The sequence below is a fragment of the Pogonomyrmex barbatus genome, unplaced genomic scaffold (assembly GCF_055798465.1).
Source record: "Pogonomyrmex barbatus isolate J1 unplaced genomic scaffold, ASM5579846v1 scaffold1, whole genome shotgun sequence".
Classification (NCBI taxonomy): Eukaryota; Metazoa; Arthropoda; class Insecta; order Hymenoptera; family Formicidae; genus Pogonomyrmex; species Pogonomyrmex barbatus.
In genome coordinates this window covers 3,952,729-3,971,492 of record NW_028297098.1, presented here as the reverse complement: position 1 = coordinate 3,971,492, position 18,764 = coordinate 3,952,729, and the positions used below count along the sequence as shown (strand labels likewise).

The window sequence follows — 18,764 nt, the reverse complement described above, 5'->3', positions numbered from 1 at the left end:
CGGATGAAAATATTAACTTTTGCTTGCAGAACACTTTTTAATAGGAATTCTACAAATGGATATCGGCTGCTTATGACGCAACTTTCTAAGAGAGATAAAAACTTGTCTACCGTAACATTTTCCGAGAACTTTACCACCCTGTCGAGACGCAAGGTGAAAGCAAAGTTTCCATATTACTTGCCGCTTCGAAGGGATTCGAGCAACGAGCTCGATCGATCTGGAACTTATTTGCACCTAAGGAGCAATTCACGAAAGCGTTTTATTCCTCATTTTCATTGCGGTACATAAATAGAAGGGTTACTCGAAAGAAGGAGAAAGATTTTGAAGATTTAAATTTAATAAATTTATAATAATTTATCTAACTACTATAATTATTATCTGTTAATTTAGTTGATAATAATTAAAATTATAAATTCACTTCCAAATAAAATAAATTAGGTATAAGGCAAGGGAGTAAAAAAATTAGATAGATAATTTTATCGTTATATTTCACACGACAACCGAAACAGATTCGAGTTATTAAGAGTGTTGGCTATGGCTGAATCGTGTCTAACCCTCGTCAATTTTTTGAAACGTTGTAAAGAGGGAGATCATTGTTATCGAAACACAACGCGAAAGTAAATTTCGCGCTCGTCTGTTGCGAATAATGGATTCGCGAGAGAACGGAGGGCTGCATCAACGGCGCCGGGAGCTTGTACCGATAGCGAGTATCGCGCAGATACTCACGGGAGCCTTTTCAGCGGGGTATTATAGCCGGGGGATATTTATGAATCGAAGGAAGAGGATCCCCGGAAATCCTGCAGGAGATGCTATCCCATCCTATCCCGTGGTGCTATCCCATCCAGTCTCTGTAATCCCTATTGGATCTGCCGAGGTTGATAAAGGAAAACCGTATGGCGTAGAAGAGAAACCGTGCCATAGGCCGAACATGCTTTCGTTCTACACTGAAGCCATGGTTGTACCTATTTTATTGAATGCATATACTAAGCTCCTGATCGTAGCTGCTCGAGTTTAGGCATAATTCTTAATTTTATAAGGGAAATAGATAGAAAAAGGAGAAGAACGAGAGAGAGAGAGAGAGAGAGAGAGAGAGAGAGAGAGAGAGAATAATTGCCATAATAATTATATTTTAATATTTTGGATATAACATTTAATCATCAAACTTATAATTAAAAATGTAACAATATAGAAAATATAATTTCTATTTCTTTAACGAATGTAAGCAAACTTCTCGGAACAGCGCAATTGAAATATAGAATTTTCAATTATTGAAAGATGTTATATCTGTGACAGACGTTTAAAAGGAGAAGATAATAGATAATTATTTATACTACTTTTCATATGGTAAACATAAGCTTTGTTCTCTTACTCGAAAATAGTATATGTTTTAATAAAGGAATGCTCGATCACAGTCGGAAAATGGGTATGATGGCGCGGCGAATGTATTGTACCAGATTCAACGACGTACATTCGCGAGCAGATTGCATGATGCAACGGCAAGGCTGCTCGCACAATTCGCCAAAACGTGCGCGTTTGCTCCTTCGAGCAATTCCAGCCCTCGTCTCTCATGTCATTCATGCGAGGAAAGAGAGTTCAGTCTCGGAGCTTCCGCTCGATTCCGGCGAATTGGCAAGGGACATTCGCAGGGAAGGAGCGATTTAGCGGTGAAAGGTGAGAACGACGAGCAGAAACAACGGCGACGGGAGCGAGATAGGGCAAGTTCCGGAGACGGAACAAAAATAAACGCTGAGAAGCAATCCGATTAAAAGTTTGAACGGACACCTACTAGTCGCGGCGAGACGCTTGCGCGGCGCGTTCTCGTAATGGATTTTAGAGTACCCGGCTAGGCGAACATGGCACAGACCTTCGTGAATTTTTACAAAGATTTCCGCGCGCTCTGGATAACGTAAGAGGCCACATCTATGCGTGCAAACTTATCACGCATACTCACGTTTTGACTTTGTAACAGAAAATGACGCATACAAGAGACAAGAATGTGTGAATTCATATTCCTTACAACAAATTTACATTGCAGAGACAGTTATTCATAATGCTACGATATATATATATATATATATATATATATATATATATATAAATTATTAATATAAACTACTATAATGTTGACTTATATAAAAATTTGGAATAAAAATCGTTACACTGAGCGATTATTTCTAATTTTGAATGTTCATCATTTATCCAGATTTGATTTCACGTAAGATATTACGTTACTTGGAGATCAAAAGTTTCGTTATATGTGCTCCATATCCTCTATTTTATCCCATTTCCGCTCACTGTGCGGTAGCAGCTGTTAGTTTCGCGGAGTATGTCACCATTTTCGGACCCCCGCTGATTTTATTTCCGAAATGGACTCGCTGGTGGTATGGTCACGATAATGCGACCACCGCTGATGCTCCCATTAGTCTGTGGACTTTATCACTTCATGACACTACGAGCAATGATGAAATTCTGTCCACGAAGTAATGGCACATAGACTCGTAAACATATATTGACAATAATTTTAATTGATCTTCTTTAATTTTTTTACGTAAATATCGGAGAAAAACGTCCCTTGCCAAATAAATTCAGGAATATTCAAAAACGATTTAAAAAGCTTTATTATTCAAAAGATATTTAAAGATATCTAAAAATATCTAAAGATATATCAGAACTCAGTTCGTAATTATCTAATATCATATAAAACGTCTAGATATTTATAATTTATATATAATTTAGTTCTTTATTCAATAATCACAAAAAGGATTATATGATAGATTATTTGATAATTTAGAATGTTTTCTAAATTAATCATAACATAATTATACAAAATTGTTATATGCACACGTTTAGAATGTTGCATCGATAATCTGAAATAATAATAAAAAATCAGTTTTCATTCGTCATCTGGCTATTTTTATATGTTTCATCAATATATACAATTTATCGTATTATCGATATGTTATAATCGGCGATATATTTAAAAAAGAATAATATTAAGAATAATAATAAGTATATAAGTATAATCTTATTTGCATAGAGTCTTATCAAGAGCAATGCAATAACGTATGTATAGTTACTGTAAATATCCATCAACTGAAGTGAATCGCAAATTTCAAAAGCTCGTCATATGTTATAATCTCATATCTCTCCTGTTATAATCTTCTCCATATGGGAGATCGTAAAGCTCACAGCGTGGTAATTTTTGCCATAACAAAAATCGTAAAAGGTATTTTAGTGCAGTGCATTTAAAGCGATCCACGCATATAACCGCAAAGCTATCAAAAATAACATTTTGCACAATACGTTTTAGCGTATGTAACTGTGCGTACGAGATGATATCTGTAACATGAGTTACACATATGAAATATATACGTCGGTAGGAGTGTACAATAATTTGCAAAGAGACGATCTGAATTTGTATTGGTACATCCATAAAATCATTCAATTACTTTCTTGAATTTAGTGATAACAAACATAAGAAGTTATTCATATGCTTAATGTTATAATTAATGTTACAACTATTAGATGAATCTGAGTATTCTCATAATTAAATTTTTTGCAAAGATAAAAAAATGAAATTAATTATTACGAAATAATTTGTCCTATTGTTATTTTATAAAAAAATAATTTTATGTTAACCTGTAAAATAATACATAGAAATAAATATCTATTTACTTTTACTATTAATGATATATAAATAATGTAGCGTGTTAAATGAACATAATAATATATACATCTTTTTTAGAATTAAAATAACACGTAAACAATATTATTATATCTTGCTACTGTGAAAATAACAAATTTTTTTCTTCAATTTTTTTCACATTTTTGTAAATGCTTTCAACAAACTAAGCAATACTCTGATATTTTTTGATAAATTTCCGAATTAATTTTATTTTTATAAGAATGTGCTAGTTTATTAAAATGAATATGTACTTGTCATTAAAATCTTGCTCGTAATTTATTTCCAGGTATTTCACGTTATTTAAATAATTTTTTCAATTTTGGCTGTCAGATAATTGCCATTGTCATTATAATTTCTATAAATTTCAAATTTAAATATAATTTTAATCTTTTATTTATTTGCTTTTATATATATATATATATATATATATATATATATATATATTTTTAGCTTCTTATCTCTTATTTTCTTGACGAGATAGACCACCTTCTTTATCCGCATTTATCTCTTTGTTTCGATCAGATTTTCCTTCTCGCGGCACACCTTGTTCCGGTCTTTTTGCACAGCCGGCCAGCATCTCTTCTTCGGTCTTTTTTTTTTTCAAGTGCGCCGTCGCAACAAGCTCGTTCCTCTTCGTCATCCGGAGATTGTGACGATGGTGGTGGTGCCGGCAATGGTGGTGGTTAGTCCTCAGAGTACGAAAGATCCAAAAAGGAAGAGGTAAAGGACGCGGGTGGTGGCTGTGCGAGATCGATACCACGATACGGATTGGCGCGGGGGAAAATGTCACGTCCGTCCGTTCTCCGGTAACGAATAGTCTACACGGTCTCATAGTATCGAGATTAAGATTAATAACGAGGACCGATCCGAATGTCGGTAACTAATGTCAGGAACTGCTCGTCTCGTAGCTCAGAATTAATGCATCTCACTGTTTCTCTCTTTCTTTACCTCATTTCAGCTCTCTCTCTCTCTCTCTCTCTCTCTCTCTCTCTCTCTCTGTTCGTTTCTCTGTCTTTCTAGCCTAATCTATCTGTCTTTAGCAGAGATAGATCATGCTTGTTGAACGGATAACAGTGGAATACGTATTGCGCGGATCGTCGCAGGGTATGAGCACATCGATACATCGCGCTTGTAAAACCGGATTAGTGTCACACATTATGTTATATAAAGTACATATCAAGGATATTGGAAAAAAGATTAAAAAATATGTTTACATTTTATCCATTTGAATATGGCAATAAATTATTTTGTGAGTAGATTATAAATATATATGATCCTGATGACAAGGAATAATATATATAGAAAATGAGATTATAATAATATTTAAATATATAAGCAGAAATTAATCAGATAGTATAATAAATATTGCCACTATTACATAAATAATCGTCAATTTAAAAATTAAAAAATTTCTCTGGCTCTTTCTGATTTTCATAATTAAAGATATTTTATCGTTTGTTTTTCTAAATTTATCACAGTGAATACGTTCACGTTTCATTTTATATTTAACTTTAAAATACGATTTGTAAAATTTTAAACCCTATTGTTTATTAAACGCAAAAAACATTCAGTAAAATATATAATTTAAAAGATGTTTATAATTTAAAAAACGATTTCTTAAGAAATTTTAAGTACAAAATTTAATTAAAATTTAAATTAACATCATTCGGGAGAAGATTAGCCAAATATTTAACAAAAATAAGTAGAAAGTAATATCCTGCAATCATTATGCTCTATTTTCCTCTTTTTGTAATATTTTCAGTAAGCTTTGATTTCTAATTTCGCATGCGTTTGATGTCTCCTATTTCCATGAAACGCAATCCATGATGCAGGATTGAAAATACTCTTGCGCGACGTGGTATATGATATCTCGTATGATTTTCATACCCTTAATGTTGCCTGTGATCACGGTAAATCCAGGAGAAGCTTGATGTTCCGTGGATGACAAATTTGATTAAAAACAGTGAATATGAATATGATCAACGTGCTGTTTTCATGTCCGAGAATGGATATTTATTCCTTATCGGAAAAATGTTTTCATATAGGTATACCGATTTATTCCCGAGTAGAGGATGATAATAGTTCGTATATGAAATATACATTGAAATTCTTCGAAAGAGAATGCACCGTTGTACAACAGTCATAATTATCAATACAAAATACATCACAATTATGAAAATAATTTTCAACGCCGATGTGAAACCTATCAGTTGCAATTTATCAGTTGGAAATTTTTAATCAAAGTTGACAATATTATCAATCCGATAGGAAAATATTTTATTTATTTCATGACAATCGACAACTTTTCAATACGTACGCGGAATAGTTTGTGTTATTTTTTATTCTCACTGCACATGATGTACAAGAAGACATATGAAGCTTTTATTCTAACGAATTCTCTACAGCATAGAAGTGTGTTGACTTTGAAGTGTTTTCCACTTTCATTGATGAAAGTAATGGAGAATCTATCGATATTTTCACAATTCACATGTCAATCTTTATCGTGAGAATTAAAATTGACATAAGTCCGTCGAGAGTTTATTTAAAATACGTTATTATAGAATTATTATTCTTCGTTGCAGCAAAAAAACCTTGCAATTTTGCACGACTTATTGCATTAGAATAGTTTCGACTTTTGAGAATCAATAAAGAATACAGAACGAAAACAGATCGTATCGTAGAAAAGTTAATTCATATTCATATCGTACCTGCGATGTGGTTTTCGTGTCCGACGGTCTTTCGATAAATTCAAAGCGGAGCGTTACTCGCCAATGCACGTCCCTTGCATTTTCCACTTCGCTTAATCTCCGTCGCGTACTATGATCAATGTATACGGCGTTTCATGTAGCTACACGACAAATTCACGCCGCCGGACTGCCGGAGCAAGAGGAGTTTGTAAAAATAAGAAACGTTTTCTGTATCCGCGCAAGTACATTCGGTATGCGCTCGCTGAATAATGCAACGGTCCTCCCTTTCGTATCACGAATAGGGAGAACGAGCGGGCGTCACTCTCCTCGCTCGCTGTCTTCTTGCGTCACAACGAGGGCTACGGGAGGACGCCAAAAGTCGTGAAAGATCCCGGAAGCCTCGTGCAAAATTGATTCGACGCATAGATTTCGTTATAGCTCCCGCTCCGGAGGCGCGGAGACCTGCTCCGGTAAGCAGCAAGGGAATACATAAGCGGGACTAAACTTGGCTTCCTCCTCGGCGTCGAGAGAAACGACAGAAAGATGAAAAGGCGAGCGGGAAGAAGACGAGGCGAAGTAAATTCTATCGCGTGTATCTCAAAAGGATTTCGGAATTATTGAACGTGTTTGACTGAAAGTATTTCCCCGCTGTGTCTATTCTCCATGCCGTATTTATCCTTCATCGATCACTTCCTTCGCAGCTTCGAGAGAAATTATATTGTAACAGTTACGTCTAGTTTGCCTTTAGGGTGTACAATATTTCTCAACACTTACCGACAGCTTTTCACGACTTTTTTTCCAGTGTAAAAACAAGCGCTCTTTTATTGGATAATTTCAATGGATCGCATTTGGCTTATTATCAAGATATCGGTGAAGTTATTGATTTTTCGATTTTCTGACTTTTAATGTGTTATCATTTGATTGTATATTTCTTATTTATTATCTTATTTATCTAATATAAGAATTATATGAAATTATATGAAAATAATATGAAATGAAGATGAGTTAAGCATGCTTAATTAATGCTTAATTAATGACAAAAATATGAATAAAAACATAAAAACGCAAAGCTATTAATAAAGATAGATTTTATAGGAGCATTTGCATGTCTTAAGTCGTTAATTAATTGCAACTGGCGCAAAAAGTATACGAAATTACGGATACGATATTTCTTCCACAGCGACGTTTTTTTTTAGATTTATTGTTCCTGGGATGGCACGCTTTATGCCGTGAAAAATTATGGACAGGTGACAGCGAAACAAATTGCGGCAACGAACCTTGAGCAAACAATTGCGTCTTGAGACGTAGAGTTCCCGTTGTTATGCATTGCATAGTAGGAGATGAAGGAAAGGATAACACAGAGAATGCACTGTTTACTTACGGCGATACAGCAGCCGTTTTGACACGATTCTTGGATAAAGCACGGTACGAGAGTATGTTCAACTAGTGCCCATAACTTCATTTACACATGAAACGGCATTTATCAAGATCTGCGAAACGACATATGTGTGTAGCAATTTTAAAACTTTATATACACAAGATATCATACATTTTGTAACAAAAATCATCATACATTTTGTAACGAAAAAGAGTAACAGATATAGATATAAAGTGATTCATACGTGTTGATCTGGTAAGAATAAAAACCACAAAGAAAAATGTAAACATGAAGAATTTATTAGAGGATTATCCTCGTACACCAATCATGCCAAATCACGAGCGAGAATGAAAATCTGCCCAGCCGGAAAAACGGCCCGACTCGAGAATCGAGTATTTGCCAATTAATTAACGCGACTACCGACGAAACTTTCGCTATTAGCCTAAATAATTGGAACGGGATTACCAAGTTTTAACCCAAGAACCTGCCCATCCCACCAAAGCCGGGCTTTTAAGTAGGAAACCTGCTTTCTTCCTTGCCTAAGAGAGCTTTGTTGAATGTAGAACGCCGCACAAATTCTCGATAAAAAGCCCACAAATTTGATAGAGCTGCAAATAAATTTTAAATTAATCTTTGATAATTAATCCTTATATTCATAAAATTTAACTGACGTAATTTTTCATCTCTTCAAATATAAAATTTATTAACGTGTAACGATAATTCATTTTTAATGTAACATAAATGTAACTTGTACTTCAATCAGCAAAAATCTTTTTCATTACTCTTCCTATGTTATGTAACTTGAATCATAAGCTATTCCTTTAATTTAAATCTTCTAGGAATAATTAACGCCGCTTTACGTTGCTTCTTAACTCAAACAGATTGAATAATTTATAAACGAATAACGAATTCACATACGTTGCCACTGCGCTTTTTCATGAAGCAGATGCGCGCGACCCATATTCGAACCGAAAGTTTCATTTTGAATAATAAAGTATCACCAGCTGCCGGAGTACATAAAGCCGGACGGTTGTACAAGCATAATAACGGAAAAATATGGAACGCAAATAGGACCGAGTCAGATTTGGTTTCTTCGTTTCGATGTTCATCTCGATTTTTCGCGTACAATCATATTTACAAAACACGATAGCGAACTCATCACTTTCTGATCACTTTCTACATTTTTCTGATGACTAGATTACAAAAAGGTTATTATCGAAATTTAGATTACAAAACGGATAATTTGGATCGAATAAAGAGAGAAAACTGAAATTCTTATGTTACAAAATCTATATTTCCCAAAATATCATAAAATTCAGCTCTTTGTAAATTAGTTTCACTTATATGTAGGGCACGTTAATTGTTTATCTGTAAATGTATGGCATAGATATTTCACGTCAAATGATACCCGTCTGGCAACTTGAAATATACTCGAAAATTTATACTGTTGTGTCAGCTGAGAAATATTCGGTATTCAATGATTTTGCCAGCAACTATGTCAACTATTCTCGCAAATACCGGTGTAAATCCCAACGGAGCGCTATTCTCCGTTCGTTAACGGACAATCTAGGTGGTCATATTGTGGTTATAATCCAAAATCCGCAAGATGAGATTCTATCGAAATACTTCAGCCTTTCAGATACCACTGTGAAATATCGTTCTCTGCATACAAATCGAGAATGAAATAGTAAAATAATTCTGCTAACAAGTTCGGAATCGAGATCGAGCAAACATTTAATGTAGAATTAATTAAACGTAAAATGAATCGCATATATTTGCTTCAAAGATGAATAAAACTCTCTAGTATTTTCTTTTAAAGTCAAAGCGGAAGATACATGGATTGCGTATTGTTAAATTACCAAATGAAATGTTGCAGAAATTTAAAAAAAAAAAAAATAGCGCAATTGTTATAATCGTGAATGCGAACACTAGAATTTACAAAACTAATTGCCCGTATTCCGATCCGTCGTTCACGAGGATATCCCGTATCTGTTCCGTGTGACAATAGAGTTATATAACAGATGAGCCAAATAAGCCAGAAACAGAAACATCCGCTACATGCAGCTAGTTATAATCACGGAAACACGATTTCGAGAGACAAGCAACTGGTAGATACGATTCGCCCAATTAACCGAATACCTCGTCTGCGATCGTGTTCGGTGGCACTTGAGTGATTTAGCATAGCTTTTGGACGATAAAGTCGAGTCGCCGAATTATATGCGAGATCCTTAACAAAGCAAGAGCGCGTTAATAATTAAATTAATAAAATTTTCCACAATTGCTACTTGATTCGCGATATCCATTAATAAGAGATATTTTTTAAACGGATAAAACATTATTCATTCTGTTGCAATGACAGAGATGAGTATAATACATGATCCTAATTTGCCGTACGTGTGTGTTGTCTATCACATTCATATCGTTGTAAAGTTTTTTTTTACATGCGAATTGTTTTATTATTCTTACATTTTTATACATTCGATGATATCATAAATATTAACTATCTGTATACTCGCCTTTGTTTTACTTTTCCTCTTGTCTATTTAAGAAAACTTTCATTGTTGAGAAATGCTCCAACGATGAGCCTCGAGAAGAAAGACAGATCCGGAAATCCGAGATAAAGGAGATGGACAGAGAAAGTAAGGGAAGAATGTAGGCAACGTCTTACTTCGAGATTCGACGGTCAGAGAGTACCAACGTCGAGAAAGTTTTGATGAAAAAGTTCCTTCGCTCTTACTTACGACGCGAGAACACAAATGGAATGATCGGAACAGGAAATAGTGAAAGCATTGAACATAAAATCTATGTCACGTAAGGCAAACGAAATGTAATAAAAAGTATCGGAAAAGCTGGCATCAGATACGGACATCTAATTGAAAGAAGTTGTTTTTTTTTTTTTTTTTTTTTTTTTTTTTTTTTTTTTAAGTTAAAAGCAAACGTAGTACAAGAAGTCTGTTAGATTCTATTGTTTTATAATGGAACACCGTTACGTGTAGATCTCTCAAGTACTATACGATTTCCAATATCATTTTGTAAAGGAGAGTTTATTTTCATCCTTCAATAGTTTAAACTAGAAAACAACATAGAAGATCATTACATTATCTTAATCTAGACAATAGACTAAATTTAGACTTAGACAATAAACTAATTTATTTATTCTTTTTTAACAACATTAAATATTAAATTATTTAACAATCTTCTAGATGAGAGATGATTTTAATTATTTGTAATAATTGTTACGCGAGCTATCATCATTCCTTGTATTCTCGTAACTTTTATAAAGAAGATATTATTAAAAGAAGATAGTAATAATAGAAGATTTAAATCCCAATAATCCAATAAAATAATTCCAATAAAAAAACGTCCTATTTTGTCCTTTTTCGTATTTCTTCATCCTTTATACAAAAATGTATAGGATTCATTATAAATGTACCGTGATCTCTCCTTTTTAGCTTTCCAAAAATCGTTTCCTCTATAATATTATCTCAACCAGAGAGGAGAGCGCGCGGCAAAAAGAAGTCGAAAAGCGAGGCGCGTTATATCGTCGAATTACATTATCGTCGCTACTCTCTCCTAGAGAGGCAGGGCCTGGCTTCCTGAATTTTATCAATACGTGAGGCAGCCGAGATCGAATATCCAGATGCGAACCTTAAAGCGTCGCAACGGGGATCAACGTCATCCTGAAACAAGCGCGCGCTTTGCAGGTCATCGCATCAAATTCAATTACGTTGCCGCTGGAGGTCGTTTGGCGTATCCATAACGTTCTGGCAAGCCCGGCTTAAAATGTCTCTACGTCGCGCGCACGGACCGTAGATGGATGCGATTACCCGGGCCCCCGGCCGTGGTCATAGAAAATGCCGGGGTTCCCGGTGATATCGTCGGTATGAGTTGAAATCGTTACCGTGGATGCGTGGCGCGTATACGTGACGTGCGCCTATTTCGTATTCAACTACGACGATCCTGATTACCCCCGGCGTGATTTACCGGTGCGCGGATTAAAACAAAACGATCACCGTAATTCTTGAAGCTCGTATAACGACGTCGCGTCGCGCTCCCTGAAATTTGATTCGCTCTCTCTCTCTCTCTCTCTCTCTCTTTCCGACCGAATTACGACCAGGCGCGTTCTGGAGAACGGGGAACCAAGAGGCAGTTAGGCGCTATTGTCGTGCTGGGAGATCATTAAAATTAATTACGGTCTTGCACGGCTAACTGAAGCCGGTCATACGTATACCGATGCAGGGTGTGCAGTAAAGTTTCTGATATTAATAAACTGCGCCACGTTGCGTAATGCCCGAAAAAATATATTACGCGACATATTTGACGGGAATACTCGTAATCCTGTTGAGAAAACAAAATTATAATGAAAACATACAAACGTATCTTGCGATCATGAATAAAAATTCAAATTGATACGTATGATTCTGACTTTTGAAAAAAAGCATGTCGAAGATATTCAAATGCATCGAAATTGTCATTTTTTTCGCATTTTATCATATACTTTATTTATACTTTATAATACGAAGTATACAAGTTGATAAAATTTAGTTGAGTTGAGTTTAATATTTAATTGAAAAATATATAATGCCAGAAAAGAAATAGCATGCGCGCAGTGCATATCCGGTAATGTAAAATGCTTAGGAAAATTTTGATGGAATCCATAAAATTTGCATCTATTACACAACAAAAATAATATTAAATTCAAAATATTAACACACTGGGAATGCAATGAAATAAAATTAAACACATAATTAGATACAATTATATGGAATTAAAGATATAAAATTTGTTATATATTTATCGATATATTCTCCCTATTTATTATTCTTATTCAGTTTCGGATAATGGAAAATGTTTTGCTTGGTATGCATATCGTGTATAAATGTGTGACGTTTGACTGTATAGTCAGGTGATTATACTGCCAACATTCCCATAGAAATTTCAATAATACATGTGTGTTACATACGTACGATTATCAAAGCCATTGACTGAAATCGAGCGAATACAAACTGAAATGTACAATACCCTGATTGCGGCGCGTGATATCCGTATTAAAAAAAAAAAATAAATCATTTAAATTGGACCGGTACACGAAACTAGCGAATATAATACCGTTTCACTTTGCTTTGTTAATATCATCTGGCTTTACTGTTGCTTAAAGAGCTTTCGTTTTTAACTAATACGTCAATATTCGTCAATATAAATTAACAGCACGGTTCTCATAGATATATAATAATCTTGTGAAACAGAAGTTTTGGAAGCTATTTGTTATGTAGAAGTTATATAGTGGAATATATTAATATCCTTTATTATACAACAAATTCAGTTATTACAATTTGATTATTTAATGCGTTACACATTAAATTACATCAGTTGCATGCATGCTATTTCAAACTGTCAGATTAAATGAGGCAAATAAATTATCTATGGATAGTTTGCCAATTATGATTCATGATTGATTGATTTAATTAATTATTATACCTGGCAATATGGAAACAAAAGTTAATCGTCGATTAATTTATCGATATAAATATGGATTTGTCGAAAGCAATATAATAAAAATGATTTATAATTATAATTATAAAATTTATAATTTACATCTCATTTCCCAATATGTACTAAAAAATGATTAATAGTCCAATATTCTTTATTAAAAATGCAAATAATGATATCAAGATAGCATAATTAGCGTGCTTAGAACCGGGGTCATACAAAAAGTAGAAAATATCGAAAAAATTGTCCTAATTGCAAGATATACAATTCGCGTTAGCGCGTAGACCCGCAGGGGCATTCTAATTAATGCTATTAGTGGACGTTAACGCGTTCCATCGTTACGTGAGATTTATGTTCGACGCGAAGTAATTATACTTTGCTAGGATTCAAAGTTTCCGAGATACTGCAACCGTCTCAAAGATAAAATTACTACCGTCGTTTTCGATAATATCATGTCCGATGGACGGAAATATATAATCATTATTACGTTTTTTTTATTGATTTGTTTAATTGATTAGTAATAGATATAATGAATAATATTCATCATATTAATGAAATCTCTTTTACTTGAAACGAAATATCTCATTTTAATTAATTAATTGCACGAAAAATATTTCATACATGTATACTCACATAGTGCTAAATACGCTATGTAAAGAAAATTGCATATTTCAAAAAGAAATTTGTTAATAAAAATGTCATTAATTTATTATACATAATTATGAAAAGTTTCGCAGTATATAGTGAAATTTATTTTATTTTATATTTCAGATAATAAGTTTGACACAGAAATTAATTGAAAAAAAAAAAAAAAAACTATAGATTGATTAGACACAACAACACAAAGGACATGAACAATGTTTCAGGAGACAATGAATGATGTTTCTGTCAAAGAAGCTGTGCTGTGATACAGATTTGTGCACTTTGTTACTAGAGGTGGACAAGTTCGGCTCGTACAATCTAAAGCAGAGAGAGATGGGGGGGGGGAGGAGAGAGGATGGGTTAGCATGGGATGGGATGCAAGCTAAACGGTTTCCATGCAAATGGCTAAAGAGGCTCTCGAAACATCTTCAATCGGCAACCCAATGCACGGTCCGGAAGTGCATTAAAGCGTTACAGTCGTTATGCCGCAATATTGCGTTATGTAAACGACCCGCGAATCATCCTCCACAATCCTTGCCTCCTACCGACCATATCGTGGCGCGCATTCGACCGATAAACGTTACACGCGTGCTCGCCCCGTTTAAACGCAATCGCCTCTTCCCTCCTCTTCTCTCTCTCCCCCTCCCCCCCCCCCCCTCTCTCTCTCTCTCTCTCTCTCTCTCTCTCTCAAATCGAATCTCCTTTGACGCGTGCCCAACGCAATCCTACGCTTGTATGCGTGGGCACTCTCGTGCACAGGTTTCATTTGATCCGATTTCACTCTGCATTCTGAGCGACAGGCATTACATTTACCTTTTGTGAAGACCGACACGAATTAATGTGCTGCCCGTCCATAATCCGGCATGCATTGTATACGATATTTCAACATGATTAATCTTTGGACGGAGGAATATTGCAAATAAATAATACAATTTTCTCAACATCTCATGAAAAATTGTGTATCTGCGATGTATTTGGTTTTTTTACTATAATCTATTTGAAGACAATTTTATAAAAATCCTACCTATATCGTAAATCATGCGAGGATTATGTCATTTCGGACTCAAGGATAATTAATAGTATATGTGGCAGTTTGTCAATTAAATCTAAATACCTAACAGCAAAATATCTCTTTTAAATTTCTCGTAAATGGTAATAAAAAAAAAGAACTTCATGTCTGAAAGATCGTCAAATTTTTATATAAAGATATATCCAGGAAAAATTATATCTCGTTGGTTTTTGTATCTTTCAAGATACAAAAGTGAAATAGCTTGGGAGATCGCAATTACTTTAATCTTCCATCAAAGCTAAAAAAAAAAAAAAAACAAATTACAGAAGAAAGGAGCGATTTTCAATATTGTACAAGAAAATAATCGAACTTTTTAAAGTTCATGTCAACGACGTCATCTTTTTAATAATACTTATATTATTTTCTGATACTTTCCAAGATTCTACTACCTTCTTTTGTTGCGGTAGAAATCGTTACATCGTCTCTATTGTTACTATGAATATATATATATATATATATATATATATATATATATATATATATATATATATATAAACTGGTTCTGCCACGCTATGTACAATACTCTGTTCGAGATCTCTTTTCTATTGTAGCGCAAAGTTAATCTCGCCGAAGCAATCTTGCTTTAATTTACTGCACTCATACGGATACATTCCATTCGCCAAAAATTTTAGTGTACGCGACTGGCGTAAAGTAGTCATTCGCATTTTCGATTTTTCAGAATTTGACATCTTCATTCACGCGGACACTCGATCAGCTCCGTTGAACGTACTTTAATGGCAAATATCTTATCTCCGGCTTGCACCACAGCCATGACGGGAAATAGTATATAATGATACATAGGAGATCGATAAACGCGCAAAGTTTTTCGCGAGGAGGCAGCTGACGCGCGAAGATTACCACCAGTTTCCCGCCTGGATTTTTATTGGCAGCAATAGGAACGAAAGTTGGCAAGAGATTGATGTATGTGCCTCGGAATCGAACCCACATCCCTCTTTGTCTTATTTTAGTTCACGCGTTCCTCTGTATTATATCCGGCACCTGGCTTGCGTCTCTACGTGTCTTTCGTAAGTTCTCTTCTTTATTCACTGAACGTCAACACCCTATAACGAAATATATACTATGAGGACGATAAACTGAAGAAACCAACGCTGCGCGCGTCTATTACGATCGATCGAATTTGCACTGACCGTGGCTTAAGCGGAGGGTGACCATCCCTTGCGTAATTTTCACCCTTAGCTCCTTTTGCTTTGCGGCAGCGGTAAATACCGGAAGCGTGAAGCTTTTTTTTTTATCGGGACATCCGTATAGGATTAGATAGGGGAATAATCGCTCCATTATCGAGCATTATCTATACCGTTGATACTCGGCTGAAACGATGCATTTAATGCATACGTAATTTTTATGTTCTCGTTTGAGAGAAAGAAGTGAAGCGAATGAGAGAAAGAAGTGAACGTAAGAGAAAATAAATAGGGGGAAAAAATGCAAATAAATATATAGGCGTGATTTATTTCAGTAAAAGATACGCTTGAAAAAGAAAAAATAAAATTGATTGAGTTTAACATACCAAGAATAAAGTGAGCGCAATAATCAGTAATATATATAAGTGAATAAAATTAAAAATAAATACAGATAAACAAGATAAATATTTGAACGCACAACTTTATATTTAACTATGGTACAAATTTATACTTATATTAAACGATGTGCTCTTGATTGTTTCTGAATCATTGAATTTAAAAAGATGTTTTTAAGAAAATTAATTTTATAAATACATTCATTTTATTAATACAAAAATTATTTTATAGAAATTTTCAAAAATATTTCTGACAATAGACAGAGATATCATTCTTAAGTTACAAAAATTTAAAAATATCGTAAATAAAATTATTTCTTTTCCTAAGTTTTCAATTCATGTTTAATTACTGTTTTACTGTTATAAAAATATTTCATCTACAAAGCCAAATGTGATATTCTTGATGCGGAAAAGCTTAGTATCTCGAATTACATTTTTGTAATGAGTCATTCATATACTAGGTTATAAATCCGTAATCATGAAGAACTCATAATTACACTGTCCTGGTGAATGGCTGTTCAATGTGAGACAATTCGCGCGTGGTTTCGAAAGTACAGTGCCAACGTGAGAGGCATCGTGGCGAAAAGTCATGCCTCGTTGGAAATATGGGAGGAACGTAGGAGCTTGTTTACAAGCGCAGAAAACCACATAACTATGCAGTTATGTGTACACGCGACTTTATGTCCATACACTTCCATGTGTTCTATTTATCTGGTCGGCGGACACGGATGCATTAATTTAGGTTGCTAGTGTATCTGCGGCCAAACTACGTCGGCCACCACGTCCGGAAAAGGGTCGAGAACGAATGGCGAACATTTATCTCTTTCCGATGCGTCTACCAATATAATCAATGCCGAGGTTTCTGCAAAAAGATCTCAAAATATATTGAACTTTTTATCTGCCTACGGATTTTCAGATATTAGATGCATTGGTGCACATCTGCATTTTTAGATAGACTAAAATCTCATATAAAAACTGTGGCAATAAAACTTGTAAATGAAAAGGGACAGAAAATTAATTTGATTTATTTCTGTGAAAAATTTAAAATTAACGTTTTAAATAAGAGAATCTTCATCGATATATCGAACAATCTTCTAACGAACGTCGATTTATTGGAGTAATGTAACCACGGCAAATACACACATCACGATACTATAGAACTATAATAACGCTGGTACGTGTTTCTATGGTGGTAAATCAGATGAACGGTTACACGAACGCAAATACGTGCGATACATATTCACACGCTTTTAGCTCAGCATCTTGGTCTTTATGCAAATAAATGCAACGACTGCAGCCATGTACGTACGCATGTTAAGATAAAATAATGCAAACTGTTTTCAATTGATTATACTATCTAACGTTAATATCCTCCGTTTTCTATTATTCTCACCGTTTTCTTAAAAAATGTTTATTTCCAGCCATTAGTATTCTATATTAATATTTCTATTATTAGCATTGGAATATTATATATTTACAGTTTCTATCTACTAGTTAAAGTTTTATAATAAACATTACATATTATTCATAATCTCTTAAAATATATTTCAAATATATTAATATTCTTTTTTTTCTGTTTAAATGGATATTTTTAAAATGAATCGAGAATACATATATATATAAAACAATAAATAATAAATATGACAACTGAAATTATTATTCGTTAAAAGCAGGAGAAGCGAAATAATATCTATTTTAAATCTATTTTATATTCGTCATTGACCATCAAGAAATAAAAATATATTCCAGAACAACAAATTAAAAAACGCTTACCTGTTCAATCTTATAGTACTCTTCGTCTCTCGTACCATTAACGCTCGTTCCCAAAAGTGCACAGCCTCGGGTAAAATGGTATTCTGAAATCGAATGACAGACATATTTTAAGTTCGACACGAGGACATTAGATTATATATCTATCTGGCTGTACGCGAAAAATTGCATATCCGATAAACAAAATAATAGCATGTACACAACGGGGCTTAATTTAAAATATCTTTGCTCGGAGAGTAAACGACGACGAGAAAAAATCTGAGTCTCGCTTTCCGAGAAACATTGCGAGCTGCATTATCGCTGCGTGGAGAATGGGGATAACAGAGCCATTACGCAACATTCTGTATTTAATGTATTCTGCTCTCTGTCTGCGAAATGCCCGTTGCCAAGCAAGACGCGCGGAAACATAACGCGGACGAAATCGCGTAGAGTGAGGGAGCGAGCGGAATGGACGGTGAAAAACAGCGAAAAAATGAAATAATGCAAGCTCGACAGATGGAAAAAGCAGC

General features: G+C 34.4%; 1 protein-coding gene across 3 annotated transcripts in view; it reads right to left on the bottom strand.

Annotated features, from left to right (window-relative positions):
• Positions 1-18,764, bottom strand: part of Invadolysin (leishmanolysin-like peptidase, invadolysin) — a 257,502-nt gene that overhangs the window by 19,899 nt on the left and 218,839 nt on the right. For all 3 annotated transcript variants that reach the window (XM_011647322.3, XM_011647324.3, XM_011647326.3), the window contains one exon: positions 18,259-18,341. In XM_011647322.3, coding sequence (XP_011645624.2) covers positions 18,259-18,341 — 83 coding nt within the window. The remainder of the gene's footprint in view (positions 1-18,258; positions 18,342-18,764) is intronic.